Source organism: Eutrigla gurnardus (genome assembly GCF_963514095.1).
Source record: "Eutrigla gurnardus genome assembly, chromosome: 7".
In the NCBI taxonomy this organism is placed as follows: Eukaryota; Metazoa; Chordata; class Actinopteri; order Perciformes; family Triglidae; genus Eutrigla; species Eutrigla gurnardus.
In genome coordinates, this window is record NC_139921.1 from 14,347,881 (window position 1) to 14,371,359 (window position 23,479).

Here is a 23,479-nt window from a genome sequence, read left to right on the forward strand (position 1 = left end):
TTTAACCACATCTCTGCACCTGAGTCCCTTTTAACAAACTGGAAGACAATAAGCCTGTTGTAAACTAAAACTACCCAATTTCAGGCTCTGGTATTGTCTTATCATGCATAGCCTGGTTTTATAGCCTGAAAAGGAAAGATGAGAAGATATCAGATAAGAGTGGGTTTCTCAAAACAACAAAGAGCCTCTCAGCACAAAGGTGGCCAGCATCATCACCAGCATCTTGTTTTAACAAGTAGTAAGGAGTATCGGAGTTAGACATCTCAGTTTATCTGAGATAATAAGGCTCCAGAAGGCAAAACAGAGACAATGATGCAGGAATGAATGACAGTGGCTTTGTAATACTGTATAATTTGTACACAGGGGAGCTATGTGGACAAGGAAGGGGGGGAATGATTCATAAGACCCCAAATCGGATGTTTAGTTTGTCATTGATATATCTCGTCTACTACACTGCATCATCAGACATATCATTTAGGTCTGAGGTGAATGGCAGTGAATAAGAGACGTACATCTCGTCAAGGGCACAATGTTTTTTGAGTGTTGGGAAACATAACTGTGGTAAATGAGTACAGTTTTAAGTACATGTCTCATGGGCTATTTTGGACTTCACTTACAATCTTTCCATACCTCAAACAAGAAGATTTATACTCAGGGAGACGCACACAAGCACTTAAATGTCTCACCACATGTGGTAAACTCCTCCCAGTTGCCAGTAAGTCATATTTAGCCTTAAACAGAAAGCGATGACTTAATTTGTTTTTGCCAGTAAACTGACATTGATGTATTGTGCTGTATTTTTCAGAACAATTCCTCTTTGGTCAGAGCCCAGTCTCCCTGCGGCTCAGCTAACGGATCAACCAAAAAGGAGAAGTCGGCCATTCTGAATTTGTATATCCCCCCTCCTCCTCCAATGCCATACACCCCAAGGTGAGCTGCCATATTTCATGTCAATGAGGTTTCGTTTTATACAACACATTTAGCTCTGAAAGTTATAGGATAAGAAATGAGCCATGAAATAAGTCAAAGAACTAGACCAACTGTCACCCTGCAGTAAGCGACCTCTTGTCACCCCTCGTCAACCAACTCACATCAGGTTGATAACGAGTGTGTTCCGGACCCATGATCGCCTCACCTCCCTCCCCTCCTACTGCACATTCTCTTCTGCTTTCTTCAGCCCACTCTGCTCCCACTAGTCCCTCCTTAGACCTTATGCAACAGCTGTTTCATCTTCCACCTCCAGGAAGATGACAAATAGTGGGCCATTCACATTTGAATCTTATAGTGGAGATTGAAGTCTTGTCGCCTTTATTTCAGTGGAATTACAGTCATTTAAAATATTTGCTCACAAATAAACCCAAATGCGTGACACTGCTTCGTACTGTGAACTGTGGAGTGGGATGTTGTGTTATATTAAATAAATAAATGAACATTTGTTTCTCTACACAGAGAGGAAAGAGCAGAATCATTTTGCAGTGTTAGTAAAAGACCAAAGGGCTCCGAGTCCCCCAACTTCTATCTGGACCAGGAGAGCAGAAGACGCTGCACCATTGCAGATTATGACAAGCAAAGCACTGGCTGTCCCATTGAAGCCAACGTGATCCAGCCCAGGCTGAGGGAGCACAAGCCCTCACGTGGTCAGTAGTTCCTCATTCAGGAAATCTTTTCATTCTACCAGCAGATATAGTAAAAATATTATATTAAATCAATGCAAATGATGACAATTAAACTCTTGCCTGTAGGGAAGCCCCGGCCTCTCTCCATGCCAGTGGATACCTGCGTCGGAGTGGTAGATCCCTACGCGAAGCCTTGGACACAGGGAAGGAAAGGTATGTACGAACACGCTTTCACCTCCAGGTGAACCCCCTGTGATTCCATGTTTTAATACTCATGGTTCATACAAATTATGAGCAATAAAGCACACTGCATTGTTTAAAATATGCTTAAATTATTAAAGCATACATTATTTAACTTCACAGATCCAGGCTAGCTTATATTTGGAGGCAAGTGCTTGAAGCATTTGACTCGATGACGATTGATTGATTGATTGATTGATTGATTTTTACTTTTTACTTTACTTAAAGGACAAATCTCAAAGGTTTGCAAACTATTCTGATATCATGTCATTTTTTGTAAGTGAATGAAATGTTGTTAAAAACACCTAGTGCCTCCCATTTAATGCTGATAATGTTGATAAGCTGACTTGTCATTGTCCCTCTGCCTCAGGTGAAGACCTCCTGTACAGGTACCTGAGCAATGAGAGGATCCCCACCATTGCAGAGGAGGTCCCCTCAGTGTCTCCGCCCTACAGGCCTGCAGGGGAACGTCACCTCGTCCGAGTGGACCACATCAGGGGCAGCCGTTACTACTCCAACTCAGACCTCCACAACAGCGCCACCATCCCCTACCAGGAGGACATCAAAAAGGCCTCTGTAGGCCCCGCCTCCAAGCGTGCGACGGCAGAACGCTCACTACTGGTCAGTTGGATCATGCGGCTTAAGCTATTGACTCACTGATGATGCGCTTCCTGTCCGAGGCTTCCTGTTCCTGTCTTTGTCCTTCCTCAGTGCCTTTGATTTTTAACGTCCAGCTGGTTTTTTGGCAGCTTTGGATTTTCTCACACTCCTCTCTCCCCAACCTCCATATTTCGCTGGTATCACTACTACTACCAACTACTACTGCTCAACCAAACTTGCTTTTGTAGTACTCACTACATTACATCATCAGCCCTTTAACACTACCCACAACCCTCCTCGTCTCTGACTACAAGTCCCATCTCTGCCTCAAGAAGATCCAGATGTTTAGGTTAAGGACACTTTTCTGTGCTGTCCATTGACTCCTGTACATATTAAGCTTTGTCATGTTTCCGTTGAAATGCTCTCTGGTACTATTATTTAATACTTCACAAATACTTGCCTGATACCACTTCAGCTGTTTGCTTATTTTGATTTTATTTGCATAGATAAGTTACACAGCATATTTTGTGCTTTTATTATACATGTTTCTTTCTCAAATGACACTTTTGTGATTAGTTGGTTACATTACCTTCTACCAAAGGTTGCCTCTTGTAAGCTATGCATATACTTCAGAAAGATTTTTACAGTCACTTTAGATGACAATGCTGCATTGGTTGGTAAAGGATGTTTTTTTTATCTTGCCACTAGCAAATATTTGTGCTGGTTTTAAGGCTATGCACTCAGTTTCAGTAAACGTTTCTATCCTGTTTGAGTTTACTCTGCAATTACCTACCTAAAGGGCCTACACATACAGCTGGGTGACGGTAATAGATGGTCTTTTAGGACAAACTGGTCAAATGGCCTTTTTATTAGCTCACAGATCACAAGGGACAGGATAACAGTATTATTTAAGAAAATACAGGGAAGAAGTGTCTGTTGTTGCTTTATCTGCCTTTTGTAAGTTTTGAATAGCGTTTTATTAAAAATTGCAGTTCATGTCAGTAATCTTTTGTATTGTCTTTATTTTACCATTGGGTGTGGAATTACTGCTTAATGTGTAACTTTATTCTCATAACTACATTACTGGACTATGCTGTTCTAGTATCAGTGACATATGTTATCATAACAATCTGTAAGTTATGGGCAGCTTTAGTCATTAATTTCCAATGAATAGAGAACCAAACTATATTTCGCCAGCTGGCTTTCTAACCTGCTTTGACCTTTGAGTTGAACCCCCCTTCTGTCTTTTAAACATGCGGTGAAACAGGATAGCTAAGGTCACGTTACCTTTTTATCCGTGTCTCAGGTAGTGATGGTTATGCAACTACTTCCCTCTTTGAAGAACTTTAAATTCCAGCTGGGTGACCATATGGTCAAAACAGGTTTTTCATCAGGGGATCTTATTCCTGCACATATGTTGCCTTTTAAACATTTAAAAACCAGGTTAGGATTACTGTGCCTGACAGCTTTTGTCATTGTCATATTGATTTGAAGAAGTGTTTGCCTGAGGACCTTTCATCATGCTGTCAAGAACGACCCCCCACTCTCACCTCTTTCCCCTTTCCCAGTGTTTCTCTGTGCATGCATCTACTGATGGAGATGGGCCTCTTTTCTTATCTCTACTTCACTTCTTCTTCCTTGTGTCTTGCTCTGCCAAAGCTTGCCAAGCTATAGTCTACTGCGGTCCTCACTAGTTTGCACTTTCTCAAAAACTTGTGGTCTGCCTAAATACTACCTGCACTCTGCTTAACCCACCGCTAAGTTTGCTAACCACTAACATCTTATGGCAGCACATCACAAATGGTGACATGAGAATTTCGGGCTGAATTATTGGTAAATTGTGCATGTGGAAATTTGTTTTGTTTTAAATAATCCCAAATCACAGGGAAGTATGACTGTGATCGCTTTGTTCTCCATTTCTTTTTGCTTTTTTTCTCCCTATTCTGAAGAGGACTTTCATCTTTGACATAGAATAGTTTGTAATGGAGATTCAAGGTCACATGCTATTTAATGCATTCATAATTTAGCTACCTGCTACAATGCGGTGCAGCGTTTTTACAGTTAAGTATTGCCACATAAAGCCCTATGACGGATGCAGGCCAGGCAAAAGCACAAAAGTAATCCTAAAATGAGTACTGTTCAACTGCAGCTTTGACGGTATGTTGGCACATCTCAATCCAGCTGAGGCTTTCAGAGCAACTAGAACAGTCGACTCCCATCACCAGCATGCTTTAACACATGAATCTTTATGTATCACAGGGACCTGACTGGCACTCTAGCAGTGACTTCCTCAACCGGTGAGTTCCTCACTCTCTCCCACACACACACAACTACACACACAGTGTTGTAGGCCAAATGAGAAACATAAGACCAGGGTGGGTCTAATTTTCCAACAGGGAGTGACAGCGAGCAGGCTGTGGAATCTTTTTAAAACGAGCCATGGGGTGCAGGGTCAGTGGGTGGGCTGCTTTTATGATCGGGGAAAATATGCCACAGACAACCATGCTGAGATTCATGACGGCTGTATGTCATGGTGAAAGCTGTAGGGTAAAACAACTGTACAGTTTCTATCCAAATGTGACTGTATATCAATTTGTTAATGACAGGGTATTCAATAATCTTAGTTGATTTGTGCCTGTAGCTTTTAGGAACTGCAACAACGTGGTTAGAACTGATGTCCTACACAAAGTATGACTGCTCTGTTTCAGCCTGAAACAATTATTCCCTAATAGATCTCCTTATCCAATCTCAAAAAAGAATCCTCAAGCATGTTTTTTTTTTGACAAGTTCTAAATATGAATAACTTTTGAATCAATTTCAAGCTTATTATTAAATGATATTTCGGTGTTTCTTAGACATCTTTATCTCTCAGGACCTCCAATATGCAAAATGTTCCAACATGTCCCACATACCCATGTGTGTCCATCCTTTGCCATCCACCCCCACGACACCTTCACAGGCTGCCTTTTCTTTAGAAATGTCACTGTTATGACAAATCCCGATTCTTCTATCCTTCCAACTATAAATATCCCCATCCCACTGAAAAATATGAAAACATCCGAGGGTTGCTGTTCCTCCGTCTCGTCATCCGTGGCCCCTGTATCTCCTCTGGTCTTGGATGTAGGGCCTGAGGAGGTGTGACTCCCCACATTAACAGCGTGATCGATGACTAAACGCCTTGCGCAATAGTGGCAGTGGCAGTTCTATTTAAAGAGCCGCACGCAAACACATGGCATCCGGTTTTGCCGCACGCCCGATCAAAACGCATTACACACATTTAGAATATATATTAAGAGATGCTATGGTAAATCTCGCAGATAAGCAGATGATTCATTGAGGCTAGAGGTTTCTAAACGTGCGACACTGGAATTTGATTGATGGCGGATTTAATCAAGTGTCATATTAATTTTGTTTTGTTAATCCGTAAAGAAACAAACCCGTTTTTCCTCATGACAAAGCATAAAATGTGATGATGCATCAATTATATTCCTCTGTCATTTATCAAAACCATCAATTTGGTTTTCTAGCAGAAGAAGAAAAGGTGTGGGGGGGGGGGCATTCTGTGTGGACGGGAGAGCAAAGCGTGTCTACACAAATATTTGAAGTTGCAACACCTGCAAAAACGCCTCAGCCTTTAGCAAACTAGTAATTTAAGGAGGAGGCAAAGGCTTGAATATGGATGACAGGAGGAGGAGAGCACCAAAAATGTAAGCATTTGGAAGACAGGAAAAACGAGCCGGAGACAATTTCATACCCTGAAATTGCAGGGTGAGGCCCGGCTGAGGTAAATCATGTATTTTGAGCATTGGAAACAAGTTTCGTGTCTGCCCATGCTACTGTGGCTAGTTGCCAAATGCATTATCACATAATCACTGGCACACTAAGTAAAACGCTCTCCAAGGGATATATTTAGTTCAGGCTATATCAGAGTGAGGTGGACTGGAACATAGATAGAGATCATGGCTGGGAAGCAATGAGTATGTGTTGGAAATTTTCACGAGACACGTATGTCTGATCTAAAGTATGATCACTTGATGATGACATTCTTAGTACTGCTCAACGTCAGCTTTAATGGTGTTTAAAAGGATTTCCTTGTCTCTGATTTGTTCTTACAGGTATAATCAACCACAAATACGATCCTGGTCCTTCTCTCAAGCAGTAAGTATATTGTGTTTGGGTCAGTCTGTCTAAACGTTAACTAACAAACCCACTGATGAAAGAATGATGTGTATGTGGTCATACAGTATGATGTGTGCAGTGTGCAATGTGAAGAATGCCACTGGCTTGGCAGGAGGAGGTGAAACTGAGAGCCTCCATTACAGGCCCATTACATTTCACACACAGCAATGACAACACACACGCGTTCTCTCTTACGCTTCCTATCAGACACAAACCACCAGTCCAGTATACAGAAATGCAATATGCAGGTCTTGAATGGGGATTAGGCCTCTGTCAGTCTGAATCAACATCATGAAACTCTACGTTTTAGCCATGGCTCTAGGGATGGCAATGTTGGTCCAACACTGTGGTCCAGACCATAATATCTAACCAACAATTGGATGGATTCCCATGAGATTTTGTACAGATATGAATAGTCCCCAGAGGATGAGCCCTACTCACTCAGGTCATCCCGTGACTTTTCTTCAGGCTTCACCATGAGTTTGACATTTGGGGTTTTGAGTGAAATGTCTCAACAATTTTTGGATGGATCCTTGTGGTATTCACATGAATGTTTTCCTCTAAATAAATTGTAGTAATGTTGGTGATTCATTACCATTGCATCTTGCAGTATTTTCATTTGGTCAAAATCACAATAAATGAAGATAATGAACGTGGTAAACATTAAACATGCTAAAGCATTAGCATGCTGTCACCATGAGCACGTTAGTGTGCTGGCATTAGCATTTAGCTCATAGCAGTTCCTCACAGAGCTGCTAGCAGGACTGTGGACTTTCTCTTGATCTATGTTGAACTTGCCAACAATCTGAAATTGATCCAGCAACTATTAACTTTTGGCAGATGTAGAAATTAAATGACCACAAGCGTGAACTAAGGATCCCTTTGGTATCTTTGCACACATAGAGGCCATATACCACAATACCACGAGTTACTGGCAATCCCTTAGTGGCACATACACTTTCACAGGGGTCAGATGGATTAGATACATAGTCAGTGTTGGCATGTGAACAAATCACATTTGTACAGATTTATGGTGTGTTGGTGAATTGCTGTTGCACCAAACAGGAAAACCTTGACCCCTCTGTCATCATCTCTAAAATATAGATGAGATGAATGGGATACTTTACTGGTTTTGTTGCCTGGATTATGGGTGTGTATACACCTGCAGGATACATCTGCTGCATAGAAGAATTAGCAGATCTAAAGTGAGGTAGTGACCAGTGCCAGGGCTACTGGGAAGTTACTAGCAATTGAGGGACAATGCAGCTCCATCAAACTGAGCAAGCTAGAATTTGATATAATTTCTGCACCCTCCCCCCCTTTCCCTTAACACTGTGTGAGATTCCCCTGCTGAATAATAGCCACTCTGTTCGCCCCCCTCTCTCATTTATCTCCGTCACACAATAACACAGTTTCTGGGTGGGGGGTGGCGGGGCATTAGCTAAGTGCCGTGGCAATTCTCAGCATGGATCTTGATGGGAGATTGAGCACTACAATAGTGTGACCAATTTGCATTCCCGTGAATCCTTCAGGCCTTTGACATGAGTCGCAGGCAAAATTACTTCACTTCCACCCAAACACAGCTTCAGCGAAATGCCCCTTTAAATCCCCCTAAAGTGGCATGCTGAGACTTTTTTCCTCTCATCACAGGATCAAGGAGGAGAAACAAGAATTGTGCTGAAATATTTTATTTAATTCAACTCATTTAATTGAAATGTCAAAGTGGAAGCTTTTGGAGGGGGAGGGGTTTCGAGGTAACACAATAGAGTTACTTGATATGGATGTGAAAGATAGGGTGACAAACAGGAGGGGAGGCAGAGAGGAAGCTGCAGTGTGAGAATGTTAAAGATATAAAGGGAGGGGTGGCTCTTCATAGTCCCTTCACTCCACTCGCTTCAGTACAATAGCAAGTGGAAAGAGAGAAGAGGCCCCTGTCCATTTAAGCAGAAATGAAATGGAGTCTATAGTAATGCAGGACTCAAGAATGTGTCTACTGGTTTACCGCCATCCCAGTACTGGCCAACCTTGAACCAGAACATCCAAGCTTCTGCAGATACAGCTCAAGCAGTGATGTTTTGGCTACAAGCCCAGTGAAGTGTGTTGATAGCCAGGCCTTCCAGAGCCCTGAGCGGACTTGGTAACATGAAAGATATATTTTTATCCTTATTTCTGGAGAGAATCATAGTGTATTTTGTGAATTTGTCTCAAAGCCATAAAAAATATAATACAATTCTAGAACCCATCTGATTTGGTCCTGGACTTAACCCTTCACATTTGTAGATGCACTCATTATGAGTTAGTCTGTGGAAGTCGATATTTTATGTGGTACAACTTTTTTTGCAGGTGATAACATGTTTTATTTTTTTTATAATAAAACTTAATTATAATTGAACTGTACAGCACAGTCAAGTCTTAATTGCACGTTAGAAATTTGACACACTTCCTTTTTGAAGAGTAAAACAAAGTTCAATATCAATTTATTCCCCACTACATCTACTATGTCTCCGTGTCCCCTGAATGGTTTTCCATTAGCTCTAAAGCCTGCTCCATAGCGGTAGCTTAGCGACACCTAGTGGTCAATATTGGGAATGGCGAGGGATAAACTATTAATTTCACTCGAGTCTTATATCAAACAGTATAACAATTGAACAATAGCTCGAAGGTTGTTGCTGCATTTAAGTACAAAATGTGCCCTCATAATTTTTGTCACGAGTTTGAGTTTGGGTGTTACCCCCTTTCAGGTGAAGAACGAGGGTGACACCCATATTGTTTTATCTATGGTAATACCCAAAGAGGTCCTGAGCTCACCTGAAACCAGCCGAGCTTCTTCGCAATTCTTCGTTGTCTTTTCCGACATGTTCGCCAAAGTTTGGTCAGACTTTGAGCAGAGCTTTCACACAGGACTACAGGCGTTGAGGTTGTGGTGGCAGGTAACGTTACTGAAACATTGTATCTTAGTGAGAAATGTCGAAATCGGATTCATTTGCTAACCGCCGGCGCTTTTTTTAGCTAGCTGGGCCACTAACGAACACAGCTAACGTTACCGACCAGTCTTCAGGATGATTTACTTTTGACTCTCATAATCTTCTGAATGTTAGTGTCAGCAATTATAGTGATCAAATTACAGATTTATACGATTCTTCAATACTGTGTTCATTTAGGTTACGTTATTTAACATTAAAGAAACGTGTTTAGGTTTTCAAAATCTGAAAGTACGTAAAAGAAACCTATGACGGAATGTATACACCCCACCCCCTAAAGCAGTTCGTATTTTAAAACACACCTTTTACACAATCTGAACATATATCTTGTGATGAGCATTTTTACTTAATATTTGGAGGATTTGTTAGGATTCACATTTGCCTTGTTATATAGAGATGTATACTAGTGAATATTTTTCCGTTAGACGTTTTTAAAAAAAGTATTTTCTCGAAGGACAAAACCATGTGACACAGGCAACATGTTTTATTATTTATTAAGCAACAATTGTTAAAACAATCATAATTTTTGACACTACGAACAATAACAAAATCTCCCTTTCCTTCTTTAAATGTTTTGGCCAAAGCCACACAAGAACCTGTTCAAAAACCTGTCCAAATGATCTGCCATAAGGTGGACACCTTATGAAATACATTCACAGTAATCAATATCCTCTCTTTCAACCTACAATTGAACAACATTTTCAAACAAATTGCCGTTTTGTGATACATTAATGCTGCGACCACATTTTAGCTGATTGAAAAGACGGCCAAAAAGAGGTATTGGCCATTCACAGAATATCATCCAGTTTTCAACTAGGCCTCAATGTTGAAATCCCAGTTGGTGCTCCCTGGGATGAGTAATTTTATGCTTTTATTTGATGCAGAAACCAAAATTCAGCCCAAAGTTTTGGTTCTTACCGAGTCCTTCTTAAAAGCTACATTTATTGTGTCCTTGAAGAGATTTCTAAAATTAACACAGGTCCGGATGGTAGGTGATGTGGTTAGCAGATATCTGCCCACTGTACTGATTGTAGGTAGAAGGTGCATTTTTTCTGATCATGTTACTGTTCCCTCCCTCAGATTACATAAAGCCTACATCTGTAGACATTTTTTTCAGTATGCATCTAAAAAAAATCCAACAGGAACTAAATTACCCGGTTGTGATGCAGTGTTGTGCTAGACAAATAAACACACGCACACATGCATAGATGTTTAGTTCAGATAAGCACAGTTTGCAATAGTTCACTGTCATTGTGTGAGCTTTGAGAGTACCAGAGGAGAGCGATACATACCTGTGTTTGGATCGAAGTGAACGTGCAACGTTTGAGATTAGTGTGAGTCTTATTCTCTTCTTTTCTTGTTCTCACTGGGGATTGAGTTTGTGGTGAGCGACTGAACGCAAACTACTGCTGCAGGACCTGAACTTGGGACCCTGTCACCGCACTGCCACCTGTGCTTTTACATTTCCTGACCTCAAGGCTGTTTTTTCTTGTAGCGATCATTCTGACAAAGAATTGTCTAGAGGTTGATGACTGTGGAGATTTGTCAAACCACAGAAGTGCAGTTTGTTATTTAGATCCTTTTATTTCTTTGAAATAATACCCAGCTTTTGCTGTATTCTATCATGGCAAGTTGTTAAATGTTTGAATGTGTGTCCCTCAGACATCACTTCTCAAATAGGGAACTTAAGTATGCAGAGGAAGTTAGTCCATAATGGCAACTAAGCTTTCATAATATCTTTCATGTCACGGGTCATTTAGCTTGATAAATTGCAACATGTATTTTTTTACTCAAAGCTTGTCATGCTAACAAGCTTAGTTTTTTGAGGTAGTGTAGGTGGGTATGTGTCATATGGGTAAGTGTCATATGCTGACATATGTGATGCTTAAGCTGTGAGTCAGTGCAGGTCATTATCATTAACTGTTCAAGTTTCAACTTTTTTTCTGACTCTGCTTCCATTTCCGTAGGTTGAGAAATTCTCCTTTATCTACTCACTTTCAAACCACATTTGCGTTTTTTTCACTCTGGAAAAAAAAAATTGAGAAACATTGCCTCACGTCACTTCCTCTTGTCACATCAGAATAAAGAATTTCTGTTTTTCCTCCCTATTTCGCCCTGTGTGTGGTATTGACAACACTTCAGTGGGTAAGGTGTATCTTTTGGTTTCTTTCAACAGGCTGCTTTCCCCATATCTGTGCCTCCGTCTATGGCTGCCGAAGACTACAACCCTGTAAGTTCTTCTTTTTTTTTATGTCTGCCATTTACTCATGAACAGGTTACATTGTTCTGGCAATTAATGAAAATATCCCTGCTTTTAATGGTGGCGCTACTTCTGCTTCTCCTGTTTTATAATTAGAAAGTTAAATATTTACGGCAACAAGGATTTAAACTTCACTGGGTGCTTAGCTGGTTCATGCCTCGTTTGAATTGTCTTTAGTGTTTTTGTTTAATTCGAGAGTTAAGAGAAAAGGAGACCAAAGAGCAAAGACAGTCAAAGCACAAGACAGAAAGTCTAGTCACAGATGAGGATGTTAGAGAGGACTGGGGGTGTGCTAATGTGCGTGTGGAGAGATAACAGTGGAGAGAAAATGCATGTGACACTTGGTGCGAGAAACAGGATGTTCCAGACGGCCTCCTCTTCTCAGTCGGTGGGTCTGAGTCTAGCTAATGTGTTCCTCGCGTCTCCTGCCTCTGACTCTCTGACCTTACGTTTGCCTCCTCTGCTCTCCTCCCAAAGGTGTCCCTCCGACACAAAACCAAGAAGAAGACTCGAGGAGGTAAGTTGTCACCCTTGAGCTCTCATCACTTTGTCTCTGTTTATGCCCTCAACTGTAATTAAGACCCTTTGGGGGCATGTGGGAAGTGGCAGGGCAACTGGTGTGTACAGAGGGCTTTAGAGAACGCTCAGTTTCGTTCACCTCAGTTCTTTCTATTTCAGCTTATCTAGTTTAACTTCTAAACTAAACTACCTCAAGTTATGAGTTTTTATGTTGTTATCATTCTGTATGGATGATTCATAAGTGGAACAGGTAGGCTGATTGTGGCATAGCGCTTATGTACACTCAATGTTGCGTGGGTTTATTCAGTGTTATTTTTAGAATTCATTATGTTAATGACCGAAGGCAGCGGACTGGGGTTTTTTTTACTTAAATGGAATGGAATGCTGTTTCTCTTTGGATTGAAGACTCTGCAAGTGTTTGCTTCCTCAAATGTTATATTTGAACTCAACTGTGGTTTTGCTTCTCTGTGGACAGAGGGGAGGAGTGCATTCATGTGCATGTGTTTCTGTGCACAGGCAATGGTACGATGAGCAGAAGACGAATCTCGGTCAAAGAGCTTGGTCACCCAGACCACCAGGGCTGGCTGTACAGGAAGAAAGAAAGCAAGGGCTTCCTTGGTATCAAATGGAAGAAGTATTGGTTTGTGCTGAAGAAGACTGCTCTCTACTGGTATGCCAACCAGCTGGTGAGTAAAACAGCCTTTCATCAGGATACCCATTATTGATGTAAAAATGTTTAACTGCTGTTGCAGCTCAAACTACAAAGAATTACAGAAAGAAATACCAATACAGTCAAGTATCTGTTTCTGTCTCTAATTAATATTTGCTTCATTGCTACTGGTTGGCACATTACAAGGCGGTATAATCATAATGAAAGTGTCATTCTGCTGTTTTCCCCTCAGGCTGTGACATGCTCCGACACATTCTGTCTCGCTCTCTTTACACTGCACTTTTAAAGAATGAGGCTGGGAATATTCTCTATTTCTGTTAATGTCAACCAATCTCATGAAAGTACCAAAACTAATAATCCCTTCGTGTGGTCTCTCAATACTTTTGGCCTGACTGGCTTACCTGATCACAAAAAAATACTTACATTTTTGCAGTTTTAGCATGCAATAATCAAACAGGAGCAAATAGTGCAGGGCTGGCCAAACATTTTTGTTTGTGGGCCATATACAGAAAAATGTAATGAGTTACAGGCCAAACGACAGCAATTACACTGCAATGAAATCAGCCAGCTAACCCCATGTGCCATAGGAAGTACTTTTACTATGAAAATAACTACGCAAAACTACTAACCAGTTTAATCACAATAATTTATTTTGTGTGCCAAAATATTGCTCTTAAATTTAACTTAAATGAATGCAATACTTTTAAATTCTAATACAGTGTATGGCTGAAGTGCCCACTTACAATATTATAATGTTACGTATAAATATATAGAAAAAGTAGAGTCAAAATAGGCAGAAATTGCCAAAATGTTGTGTCTGTTCATGGCCTAAGCGCCCACTTAAAATATGACAATGCAAATGTAAATGTTAGATGTAAATCTGTAAATCTAATTTTAAGATATAACAAACAAAGATTGTTAAATATTGGTTTCTGTGCTAAGAAGTTAAGACAGAATGTAGTCGACAGGTCCAAACTAGGATGATCAATGTACATACAGTGCATTTTATTAGAAGTATGCTCAAGCCATATTCTAGTTTATTTTTAAAAAATTGCCACAAGCCATTTATTAACAGTCAGTGGGCCGCAGTTGGCCCACGGCCTTAGTCACTCCGGAAATAGTGCATTTGTAGAGGATTAGCGTTAGCAGCAGGTGTATATACATGTGGTGCTCTTTTGAGTAACACAGCAGCAGGACAGTGTATGTGGGCTTGATCCACGATAAATTACAGCGCCCATGTTCATTGTAATGAAAGAAGATGTCACTCAGTGTGCCTCATTAATGTTTTTGTAATTGTTTTTTCGAAAACAATGGAGATATGCTGTTAAGGGAAAGAGCTGGTTTAAACCAACTACACACTAAATACATTTTTTATTGTGTGAAAACAGTGATTACACAACAGGAGACAACAAGTATAAGGACACAAACAGTCAAAAGAGATTAGACAAAGTAAGAATATACATACCGGTAACATGATTTGCATGTGTGAAATACTGAAGTGACTCATTTGCAACATTTAGCCAAATAAAAGCTGTAATTTTAGTTCTTGTACAATCTAATGAAGGAGTTTAGCAAACTGGAGCCAAAACAAATCAAACAGAATCTTAATACAGCATCAATCTTTTTTAACACAACGTGATCACAGAATCGCAGATGCACAGTGTGAAGCATCGGAGTCGGCAGATGAGTCACACTTTCTGCCACAGCTGTTTCCCTGCTAGTCTATCACTGCACGCACTGCCAAGCAGTGTCACTGTGTTTCCTGAATGTGCCGGTGTCACTAATAGGCTGTCCCACTCTGGTGCAGGCATGTGCAAATGACGTGATTAATTTACTGACATGGTGACTCCGCTCAGATCTGCTGCGTGTCACATTCACATGCCAGGAAAACAAATAGAAGAATTCTGCCTGCTGCGATTCAACGCAGGTGTCATTGTCAGGAAGTGGTTTGACATCACCCGCTTGTTTTAACGCTTACTGTTGTTCAATCTGTGTGTTGCAGTCAGACAAGGCTGAAGGCTACATCGACCTCACCAACTTCATGATTGACAGAGCCATAGAGTGCAAGAAGAAACAGTAAGCTCATAGTTCAGTCTCTGCTTCAAGTTGTTTCATTTACAAAGGAACTTGTATTGTGTATAGACTTGAAGCAATCTGAAAATGATTAGTGAAAAAAAATATACATATACTTTAACTCACAGTTTATATTAATTCCAGTAGACAACTCATTTTTACTCCTCTCAATTGCTCTCCATTTACTTTTCCTAATGCAGTGCTTTCAAAGCTTGCCACCCACACGTCATGATGTTTTATTTTGCTGCAGAGAGCCACGAAGAGATGAACATGTAAGTCACATAAAAGTACAACATTGTGCGTATTTCTCTCAGGGTGTTATTTGAAAATGTTTGGTCAAAAGTTAATCAGTTGAATGTTCTTCTCTTTTTTCAGATGGTTGAATAAGCTCGGGCTAGCATCCATTCAATATGAGCCAACAGAACAAAACACTGCAGTCGGTGAGCACCCATTTCTGTTGAAACCCTGTGTCTACAAAATAAACATTTCATGAGTGCTGTGTTGAAATTAATTCTAAACATCTAACTAAAAGTTTAGAGTGGTCCACACTCAGCAGCAGCACTGATCTTTTGAGGGTGGAAATAATAATTTAAATAATTTCCTCTTGATTCTGGTTGTATGTGTCATGTTATGAATTCTGATGTGTGTGTGTGTGTGTGTGTGTGCGTGTGTGTGTGTCCCATGCAGAGTGTTATAGTGAAGCCAGTGACCATGAAGAAGCTGAAACCACAGAGATTCCCCCTCCACCATACTCTGAACAAACCCTGCGGGACTCCGTGGATGCCTCCGTTCCACCGGGAAGCACACATCAAGTCAGTGATGTCCCTTCTACAAACAGTCAACACTACACCATAAGTCACGACTTTATTTGAGGCTGCCATATTGTAGTTACTGGATACATTTTTAAAAACATATTTCCAAATTTAATAAAACTGCCATATTGAACTGAACAAAAACCTTTTTAATTTACGTGACATTATTTTGTCTGACAGTAGTGTGTTTGTCTTTCAGGGTACCCTCCCTCCCCCCTACTCCTCCACAGTCCCCAGCGAAGCCAACGGTTCACTCTCGTCCCCAGTCAGTACAATGACATCACAGAGCTCCTCCTCCTCGCTCGCCAAACACCGGCAGTCCTGGTTGGACCTGGTCTCGCAAGCGTCCCCTCCCCCCAGGGAAACGGCAATGGTGTGCTCAGTTCAAGTACACTCACATCGACCCCCGCGAGAGGAGCCTGAAGAAGAGGATGACCCCCATGTGTCTCACCGGGACCCTGCGGAAACAAGGTCCAATGAAGAAAGCCCTGCAGCAGAAGGGGAGGCACAGGGGGTTGTTTCGGGTGCTGAAAATGAAGGTGAGACTTTCTTTTACTCATTTAATTGGTTGTGGTTTTGCAACTTTTATAATTTAAAAACTGACAGTTGGTACTGTTTTTGTGCTAGCTTTCATTTTAAGTCATTTGCATTAGGTTTTCTTTGCTGTAACATTTTCACGTGTAAGAAATCATGCTTGCACAACTTTGATTAACGTCTTTCTCAGATAATATATTTTCTGCCACATTGTCATTCAGTTCATAATATGTGCACAGTCTTTGTCTGTGACCTGTCTGTGTGATTTCCATCTAGTTCATCAGGGACCAATGCATTTTGCTGTCTCTTGGGGAACCTTTCATGCCTGCAGAACATGCAGTTACTCAATGTGATCTTTGTGACATGTATGGTGATGATACAATGTAGCTGTATCTTGTTGCAGATGGAGATGAGATGGAGAAGTTGTATATTCATATAAAAGAGGCCAGCCTCTCCCCAATAGGAGATCGTAAACCATCCACAAAAAGGGAATTCAGGGCCTCCTTCATAAAACGCTGTAAAAATCACACCGTCAATGATAAACTGCACATTATCAGGACTCTCAACAGCACATTAAAGGTAGATATTTTGTTTCATATTTTCCACTTTTGATTTTATATTACACCAGTACAGCTAGTGTGTGTCTTTCAAAAGTATGTTGCAATTATTTAATTTTGCCTATTTTTCCCCCTCTCTCTTTTCTGGCACAGTCAAAAGAGGCAGACCTACAGGCAATAGAGCAAGTGTTGTCAGACCAAGGGCTTACGTCAGACAAGTTCAGAGAATGGAAGGAGGCCAATGTCCCTTTGGTGCAGGAAATCTGTGTTAAACAAGACCAGCAGGTGGCGTCAGAGGCCACAAGAGCTGCAGCATCAGTCATTGCTGCTCCAGTGGTTGAGACCAGTTTATAAAGACTCCTCATAACTGGTTTTGTGTGTCTGGACTCAAGAGGACTTCACACATTTTAGATACATACACACATGCTGCTGTTTTCAATTGAGACTACTGTTCCATATCAGCGGACTTTGAGTTTTAGTCAACAAGTAACTGGATCAATGAAGTGTTAGTTTCCTAAATGGAGATGATGCAGACGTTATATGATTAGCAGGTGACATTTAAATGTGAAATGTGTCTTAGTATTACTTTGACTGTTTGATTTGCAAGATGAGCAAATTTTACAGATGTTTGTTTTCGTATAGTAATTTCTGCGAACCTATGCATTGTTTTAATATTTTGGAATGATGGAGTACGTTGTAATAATGTATCCATAGTTCTATGCATGGAGACACTTGTTTTTAAAGTATGTTTTATCTACGTTGATTTACTTTGATCAGTAGTGAACAACATTACTGTTTAGTCAATTATTGGTGCCATGCACCATCACTGCCTGTTTCATATGTGTTTCACAGAAACTATTTTGAATGATCAGTACATGTGGTTCACCCTGGAAATGATATCATCATATTATTTTCTAGACAAACCAGGGTCTGCACTCGCTGAATATATGTTGGTTACAAGTCATGATCGTTTGAGATTTACATTTTTAAGAGTCTTAAAGTGTCAAATAATCGTTACTTTAATGCTATTTAAAGCCAATATATTGAAATAACATCGCCTCATTTTCAGTAGAAAATGCTATTAAATGACTAATTATGATTTCTACTTGACCAAAACAAAATATTTTTAGATGAGGAATTCCAACCATAATGCAAACATGCTTTAACTTGTTTGTTTTTTGTTTTTTACCATAAACATCAATAGTAACATACAACTTGAATTACATGTTATTACAAACCAATGGTATATACAGTCTATTGGACTTAATACAGGGTGTGGCAGCATTCGTTTGCATTTAAATGCAGGATGCATGTTTGATCATTCTCAAGAAAATAACTCTAATATTGCTCTGTGTAGGCAGAACAACCCCAGGCCTTTACAAACAAGTCCAGCAGACCCAAACCCTGTACTAGTTGCACATAAACAGATGATTAGGACGTCATTCAGATACAGACACATCAGGCATTATGCTCCAGAGAGCAGAGGGTTTGGGAAAGGCCAGCAGGGGCCTCTGACATGGTGACAAAACCTACTGTTAGGAGCCCAACCAAGCTACAGGCACAAAGATGTATTTTTTTCTGAATTATGTTTCATATGTTGTGTATGTTAAATATGAATTCAGTGTAAATCGTTGTACATCGATGTGTAATAATTCTTTTCAATCTTGATTCTGGTATGAAAGTCGGTGTGCTTGTTTGTATACAGGGAAATAAAGTGTTATCACTTGAATCAATGTTTTCGACTTTATTTATGAGGTCAATATGACCATAGATAATTGTTTGTTTGTGTTTATCAACCGCTGTGAAGAAGGCTGTGATACAAAAATAACAAGGGACCCTTTAGTACTACTTGTAGTGTCCCGAAACTGACGCTAGGCGTCGTCGGTCTCTGCAGACTCCCTATTGAGGTTATGCGCCATATTGCCAGTCTCCTCCATCTCGCCAAACGTCGGGCATGCATGTCTCTAACCGGTTATTGAGGAGATATCTGTAAATATTTACAGTCATCTGCGAGCAGCACAATGGAGGCCGTCAAAGCCTTTAACAATGAGGTTTGTTTGAAACTCTTGCACAATTCTGAACACATTGAGATTCGAAAATATTAATTTATTCCGATTTGCGGTAGCTAGTATGCTAACTTTAGCATCAAGTAGCAGAAAAGGAGAGGAGGGCACGTTAGCTACACACAAGGCCGCTGTCTGTGCACAACAATACAGTGATTACGTTACGTTATTCCGTGTCTAATTAATATTGACTGTACTGACTATAGCTGTGAAGAGAATGCGTTTCTTAATACACGTCGTGTTTGGTGGCCAGTCTATGAAGAAATATTTTCAATACCAATATTGATTGTTGCTAACCGTAACCAACTGCTAGCTACAAGTTAGCAAACCCGCCTCAGTTGCGAGATAACTTGATGCGCTAAATAAATAACGTTTATATGGACGTGGGTAAAGTACCTCGCACTCACTGCCTTTTGTCAGACAATTATTGAATTATAGAAATAGGCTGAATTAAGCTCCGTGGTGTAACAGTTGCGTAGAATATAAACGATGCGAGATAACCTAGCTAGTTAGTACAATTGGACATTAACGTTAGCTAGCTATGTTAGCGTTAGCCATCAGAGGGCTCAAAGCTACTAGCGCACCCATGTCTGCATTGAAAAGTATTGTCTTTAGCGTTAACTGCCGACATCAACATTCACTCATAGTTAAAACTAATACGAATTGGTTTCCACAATTGATCGCAAGTACATCGTTAAGGGTTATGATAGTAAGTTACGAAAACAAACAACCAGATGCAAGCCCACTAACGTTACATCGTCTCATTATTATCTCGGTAGCTCCCTGACCACAAATATACAAAACGAACGTTTGAATACGCAGGACAAAACTCGCATGAGAGAGGGGACCTACTCCCTGTTCGTACAGTTTTCAATGGCTATTGACGTTGTGTTTTAGTGGTTGTATTTTATGACAAAATGTGCTCTCTGTCGTCCCATTTAATTTTTCAGCTGTACTCATTGAATGAGTACAAGCCGCCCATATCCAAGGCCAAGATGACCCAGATCACCAAGTCTGGAATCAAAGCTATAAAAGTAAGTATGTAGTGTTGACTATGATGAGGCAGGTAATGAGTAATAAAGAAATGTTCATGAGGAAAAAGAGAGAAATACTCTCCAACTCTCCCAGCTTTCGAGGCTTAACCATCCAGCTATGAGCATGCTTATAGTGCTGGGCGGTATGACCAAAAATGTATATCACGGTATTTTTCAAAATGATATCGGTTTCACGGTATTTGACGGTATTTTTTTTTTCAAGCACGACTGGGTGTTAACCTAATTTTCTAATAATTTAGAGAATAATTACTGCAGTAAATTGGCTTGGACTGACATATTTTAATGTCATAAGGAGTGAATATTGTAGAAAAACATTAATGTCCACACTAGCATTAATGATGTGAAGGAATCAGAATGCATGACTGTTGCAGTCAAAATACAGAACCCTTTATTGTTTTGCAACTTGAAAAAACATCTTTTGTAAACCAACTGGCTACACAATGTAAACAATACGTCTCCTGTAACTGCAATATGAAGACTTCTTTATCCACTGGACATCAATTAAGGCAACATCCATAAATAATATTGAAACAAATAAATTAAAAAAATAAATAGTTCCACAGTTTGCTTTTCTTGTCGTAGGCAGTCCCCCTAGCAAACGCGTCTTTGAGTGACATTTGACTCGTCTCTTCTCCCGCAGTGCGAACAGCGGCTACAACTTTAGCCCGACGGCATTTGCAGAATATTGTTGTTTGTTCGACGTCGATTTTTTAAAGCCGAAGAATTTCCAAACAACAGACACGGCTCCTCTTTTCGGCACAAGTTCTTCTGTTTCATTGCTTGCTCGTTCGGAACTTTCGGCGAAAGTTTCGGCGAAAAAAAGAAATGGATAAACACGGCGAAAGTTTCGGCAAAAAGAAACTTTCGCCGTGTTTATCTATTTTTTCACCGCATCTTACGCTCAACACAGGCTGTGCTCTCGCATGCTGCTTGTTTGGTGCAGCTGCTAAACAGCCCCCTCTCAAACAATGTCCGGCGGCGCGACATTCCGCCGCTCTGCGTTCCCGACGTTCATACGCTACACACTCACCGGTATTGGGGTATATGAAAAATGCATATCATAAACAAAAAAAACACCGGTATTCGGTATGAACCGGTATACCGCCCAGCACTACATGCTTATTCTAGTTTTTATGTTTAAACCTAGGTATATTTACTCTTGAGCGAGAGCAGTTTCACAACTGATCTCAAATATGTAGTTAGTCAGTAAAGCCACATGTCCATCCCCGTTTCTAGAGTGAGAGATGAGAAGACATAAGCAAACTGGATCAGACTTTTATTGCCAACAAAGAATTACTGTTTTGGCTACAAACAGCCTTATAGTATTTCTCTTGACTTAAACAAACCATACATCTAAATATTTATTTACTACCTAATAAATTACAGTCATACAAAAGTAGATTGTGTTGGTTAATGATACAACAGCGGTAAATTATGATCCGAGCAGCAGTATACCTTCATTGTTTTTTGTAAGTAATGTCAGCTCAGATGGACTCATCCACACCACCTGTTGTTTCTGACATTCTATTTTCTTATCCTATTTAATTGTTTTTTAGTAACCATTATATTATGCAAACTTGTATAATATTGTGAAGGGCTTGTATAAGCCTTTCAATTTACCTGGTGAAGTTCCATTACCTAAAAATAGCACAAATGCATCTGTTATTCTTCAGGTAACTCGTTGTTTTCTGTTAATCCTTCAGACTGAAACCCATGTCATGCCTTGTAGTTGGTAGGCTCACAAATAAGGCAGCCAGCGAGAAAGCATTGTTGGGTTAGTGGAAGGAATTAAGATGTGAGGCTAAGAGAGCAAGCAAGCCAAAACACATGATGCATAGGAGTCCACGTACTGTATGTTTTGCCAATTCTAAAATTCCCATGTGGGACACCCATACTATGCCGAACCATAAGCTGAGCCCATCATGTGGCTGCGTGAGTGATTTTCCATACAACTGAACAATTGTTGCTTAAATTGTAACGTTTGACCAAACTTAATGAGGAATAATTCAGCAACAACCGTAATGATGGCAGAGAACTCAACAACAGCAAGAGTGATACTGTATATCCTAAAAGCAAGTGTTATGTCATGTAAACATACCACGACCCGCTTGAGATCAGACCTGGCACATAACCAGTTAAGAGATGGGTGAGTAGTACTGACAAACTCCTGGCGTTTGTACTTTTTAAACAGAAAATTGTGATATTTACTGGAAAGGACATACGATATAGCCAACCGAAAGTAGGATACTTACTCCCTGGCAAGCTCCCTCCAGTTGCAAACTTATTTAGGTTGTTGACGTGAAAGGAGGCGGGATCGTACAGAAAACTCCTCATTTATACTTCACAGATTAGCCGTTTCATCGCCCACTGCGGCTATTTCAAAGCAAGCGAAAGAAAGAAATGGAGACATGGCGTCTGACAAAAGTTCAGTTCTGCATTGGTCACTACCAGTTAGGTCACAGTGTCATGGACGTAATATGCAAAACTAGATATTTGAATAGTTTGGATAAATGTGTATTTTTTTTTATTTTTTTTTTAACAGCAATTTTTGGCCAGTTTTACAGCCCTATTATAAATCCATTACCTTAAGTTATAATAAGACTTTTCATCACAAGAAAGGCTCAGCTATATCCCATAACATGAATAGAACAGAATCATCAAGAAAGTGTCCTACAAAGTAGGGCTGGGTATTGTTTAGAATCTCAAGATTCGATTTCGATTCGTTGGGTCACGATTCGATTCGATATTGATTGAAATGCCAGATATCGATTCAGTATCAAGTAGAAATACACAAGTAAGAGTACCAGATCATTTTTTCAAATAATTTATTTTGTTTCATGCCTTATGAACAGCCGTGGTTTAACTCCTAGCATGATAAAACAGGACACTGCTTAAACACTGAACTACAGTGCATGTAACGGGTTCACATCGGCCGCGGAAGCTATGGTAGTAGACAGTAGTAGTGCAGATATACCGTTGAAATGCACATATTTGTTCATCTACTCTTCACATTTATTAAATGTATTTTCTCTTCCTGTTTCCCAGTGCGAGTTGAGATACACAAATATGATCGCAGTTGTCAATCGCAGTATTTTATTTTGAAAATTGCTTTTATTTTGAAAATTGACCGGATTGTCTCGTGTTTCTTTGTGTGATTTCCTGCCAGAATTGATGCGTTCGCTCGCGGCACGCGCAAAAAATAGAGCAGACGCCAAAACGATTGCTTCACGGCGCGGGAGGGCCGCGCCTATTTGCGGCGCTCCGTGTCTGGTGTGAACTACACTATCGCTTAACAGGGGCGCCGAAAGGAAGCGGGCTCC

The 23,479-nt window shown here is 40.3% G+C and overlaps 2 protein-coding genes across 4 annotated transcripts in view; both read left to right on the top strand.

Moving 5' to 3' along the window:
* Positions 1–18,770, top strand: part of LOC311016242 (connector enhancer of kinase suppressor of ras 3-like) — a 47,494-nt gene extending 28,724 nt beyond the window's left edge. Inside the window, exons 10-25 of the mRNA XM_084013830.1 lie at positions 806–930; positions 1,450–1,637; positions 1,743–1,829; positions 2,227–2,477; positions 4,716–4,753; positions 6,572–6,614; positions 11,793–11,846; positions 12,354–12,393; positions 12,912–13,081; positions 15,068–15,141; positions 15,339–15,410; positions 15,514–15,578; positions 15,826–15,950; positions 16,150–16,489; positions 16,888–17,063; positions 17,195–18,770. Of these exons, the coding sequence (XP_083869956.1) occupies positions 806–930; positions 1,450–1,637; positions 1,743–1,829; positions 2,227–2,477; positions 4,716–4,753; positions 6,572–6,614; positions 11,793–11,846; positions 12,354–12,393; positions 12,912–13,081; positions 15,068–15,141; positions 15,339–15,410; positions 15,514–15,578; positions 15,826–15,950; positions 16,150–16,489; positions 16,888–17,063; positions 17,195–17,395 (2,049 nt within the window). The 3' untranslated portion in view covers positions 17,396–18,770. The remainder of the gene's footprint in view (positions 1–805; positions 931–1,449; positions 1,638–1,742; positions 1,830–2,226; positions 2,478–4,715; positions 4,754–6,571; positions 6,615–11,792; positions 11,847–12,353; positions 12,394–12,911; positions 13,082–15,067; positions 15,142–15,338; positions 15,411–15,513; positions 15,579–15,825; positions 15,951–16,149; positions 16,490–16,887; positions 17,064–17,194) is intronic.
* Positions 18,771–18,945: 175 nt separating this feature from the next.
* The window catches only part of scaf8 (SR-related CTD-associated factor 8), a 32,254-nt gene continuing 27,720 nt past the window's right edge, over positions 18,946–23,479 (top strand). For 2 of the 3 annotated variants that reach the window (XM_084013713.1, XM_084013714.1), the window contains exons 1-2: positions 18,946–19,092; positions 20,055–20,138. In XM_084013713.1, coding sequence (XP_083869839.1) covers positions 19,063–19,092; positions 20,055–20,138 — 114 coding nt within the window. In that variant the 5' untranslated portion in view covers positions 18,946–19,062. Of the gene's footprint in view, positions 19,093–20,054; positions 20,139–23,479 lie in introns of those variants that run through there. The other variant, XM_084013715.1, reaches the window with a different exon arrangement.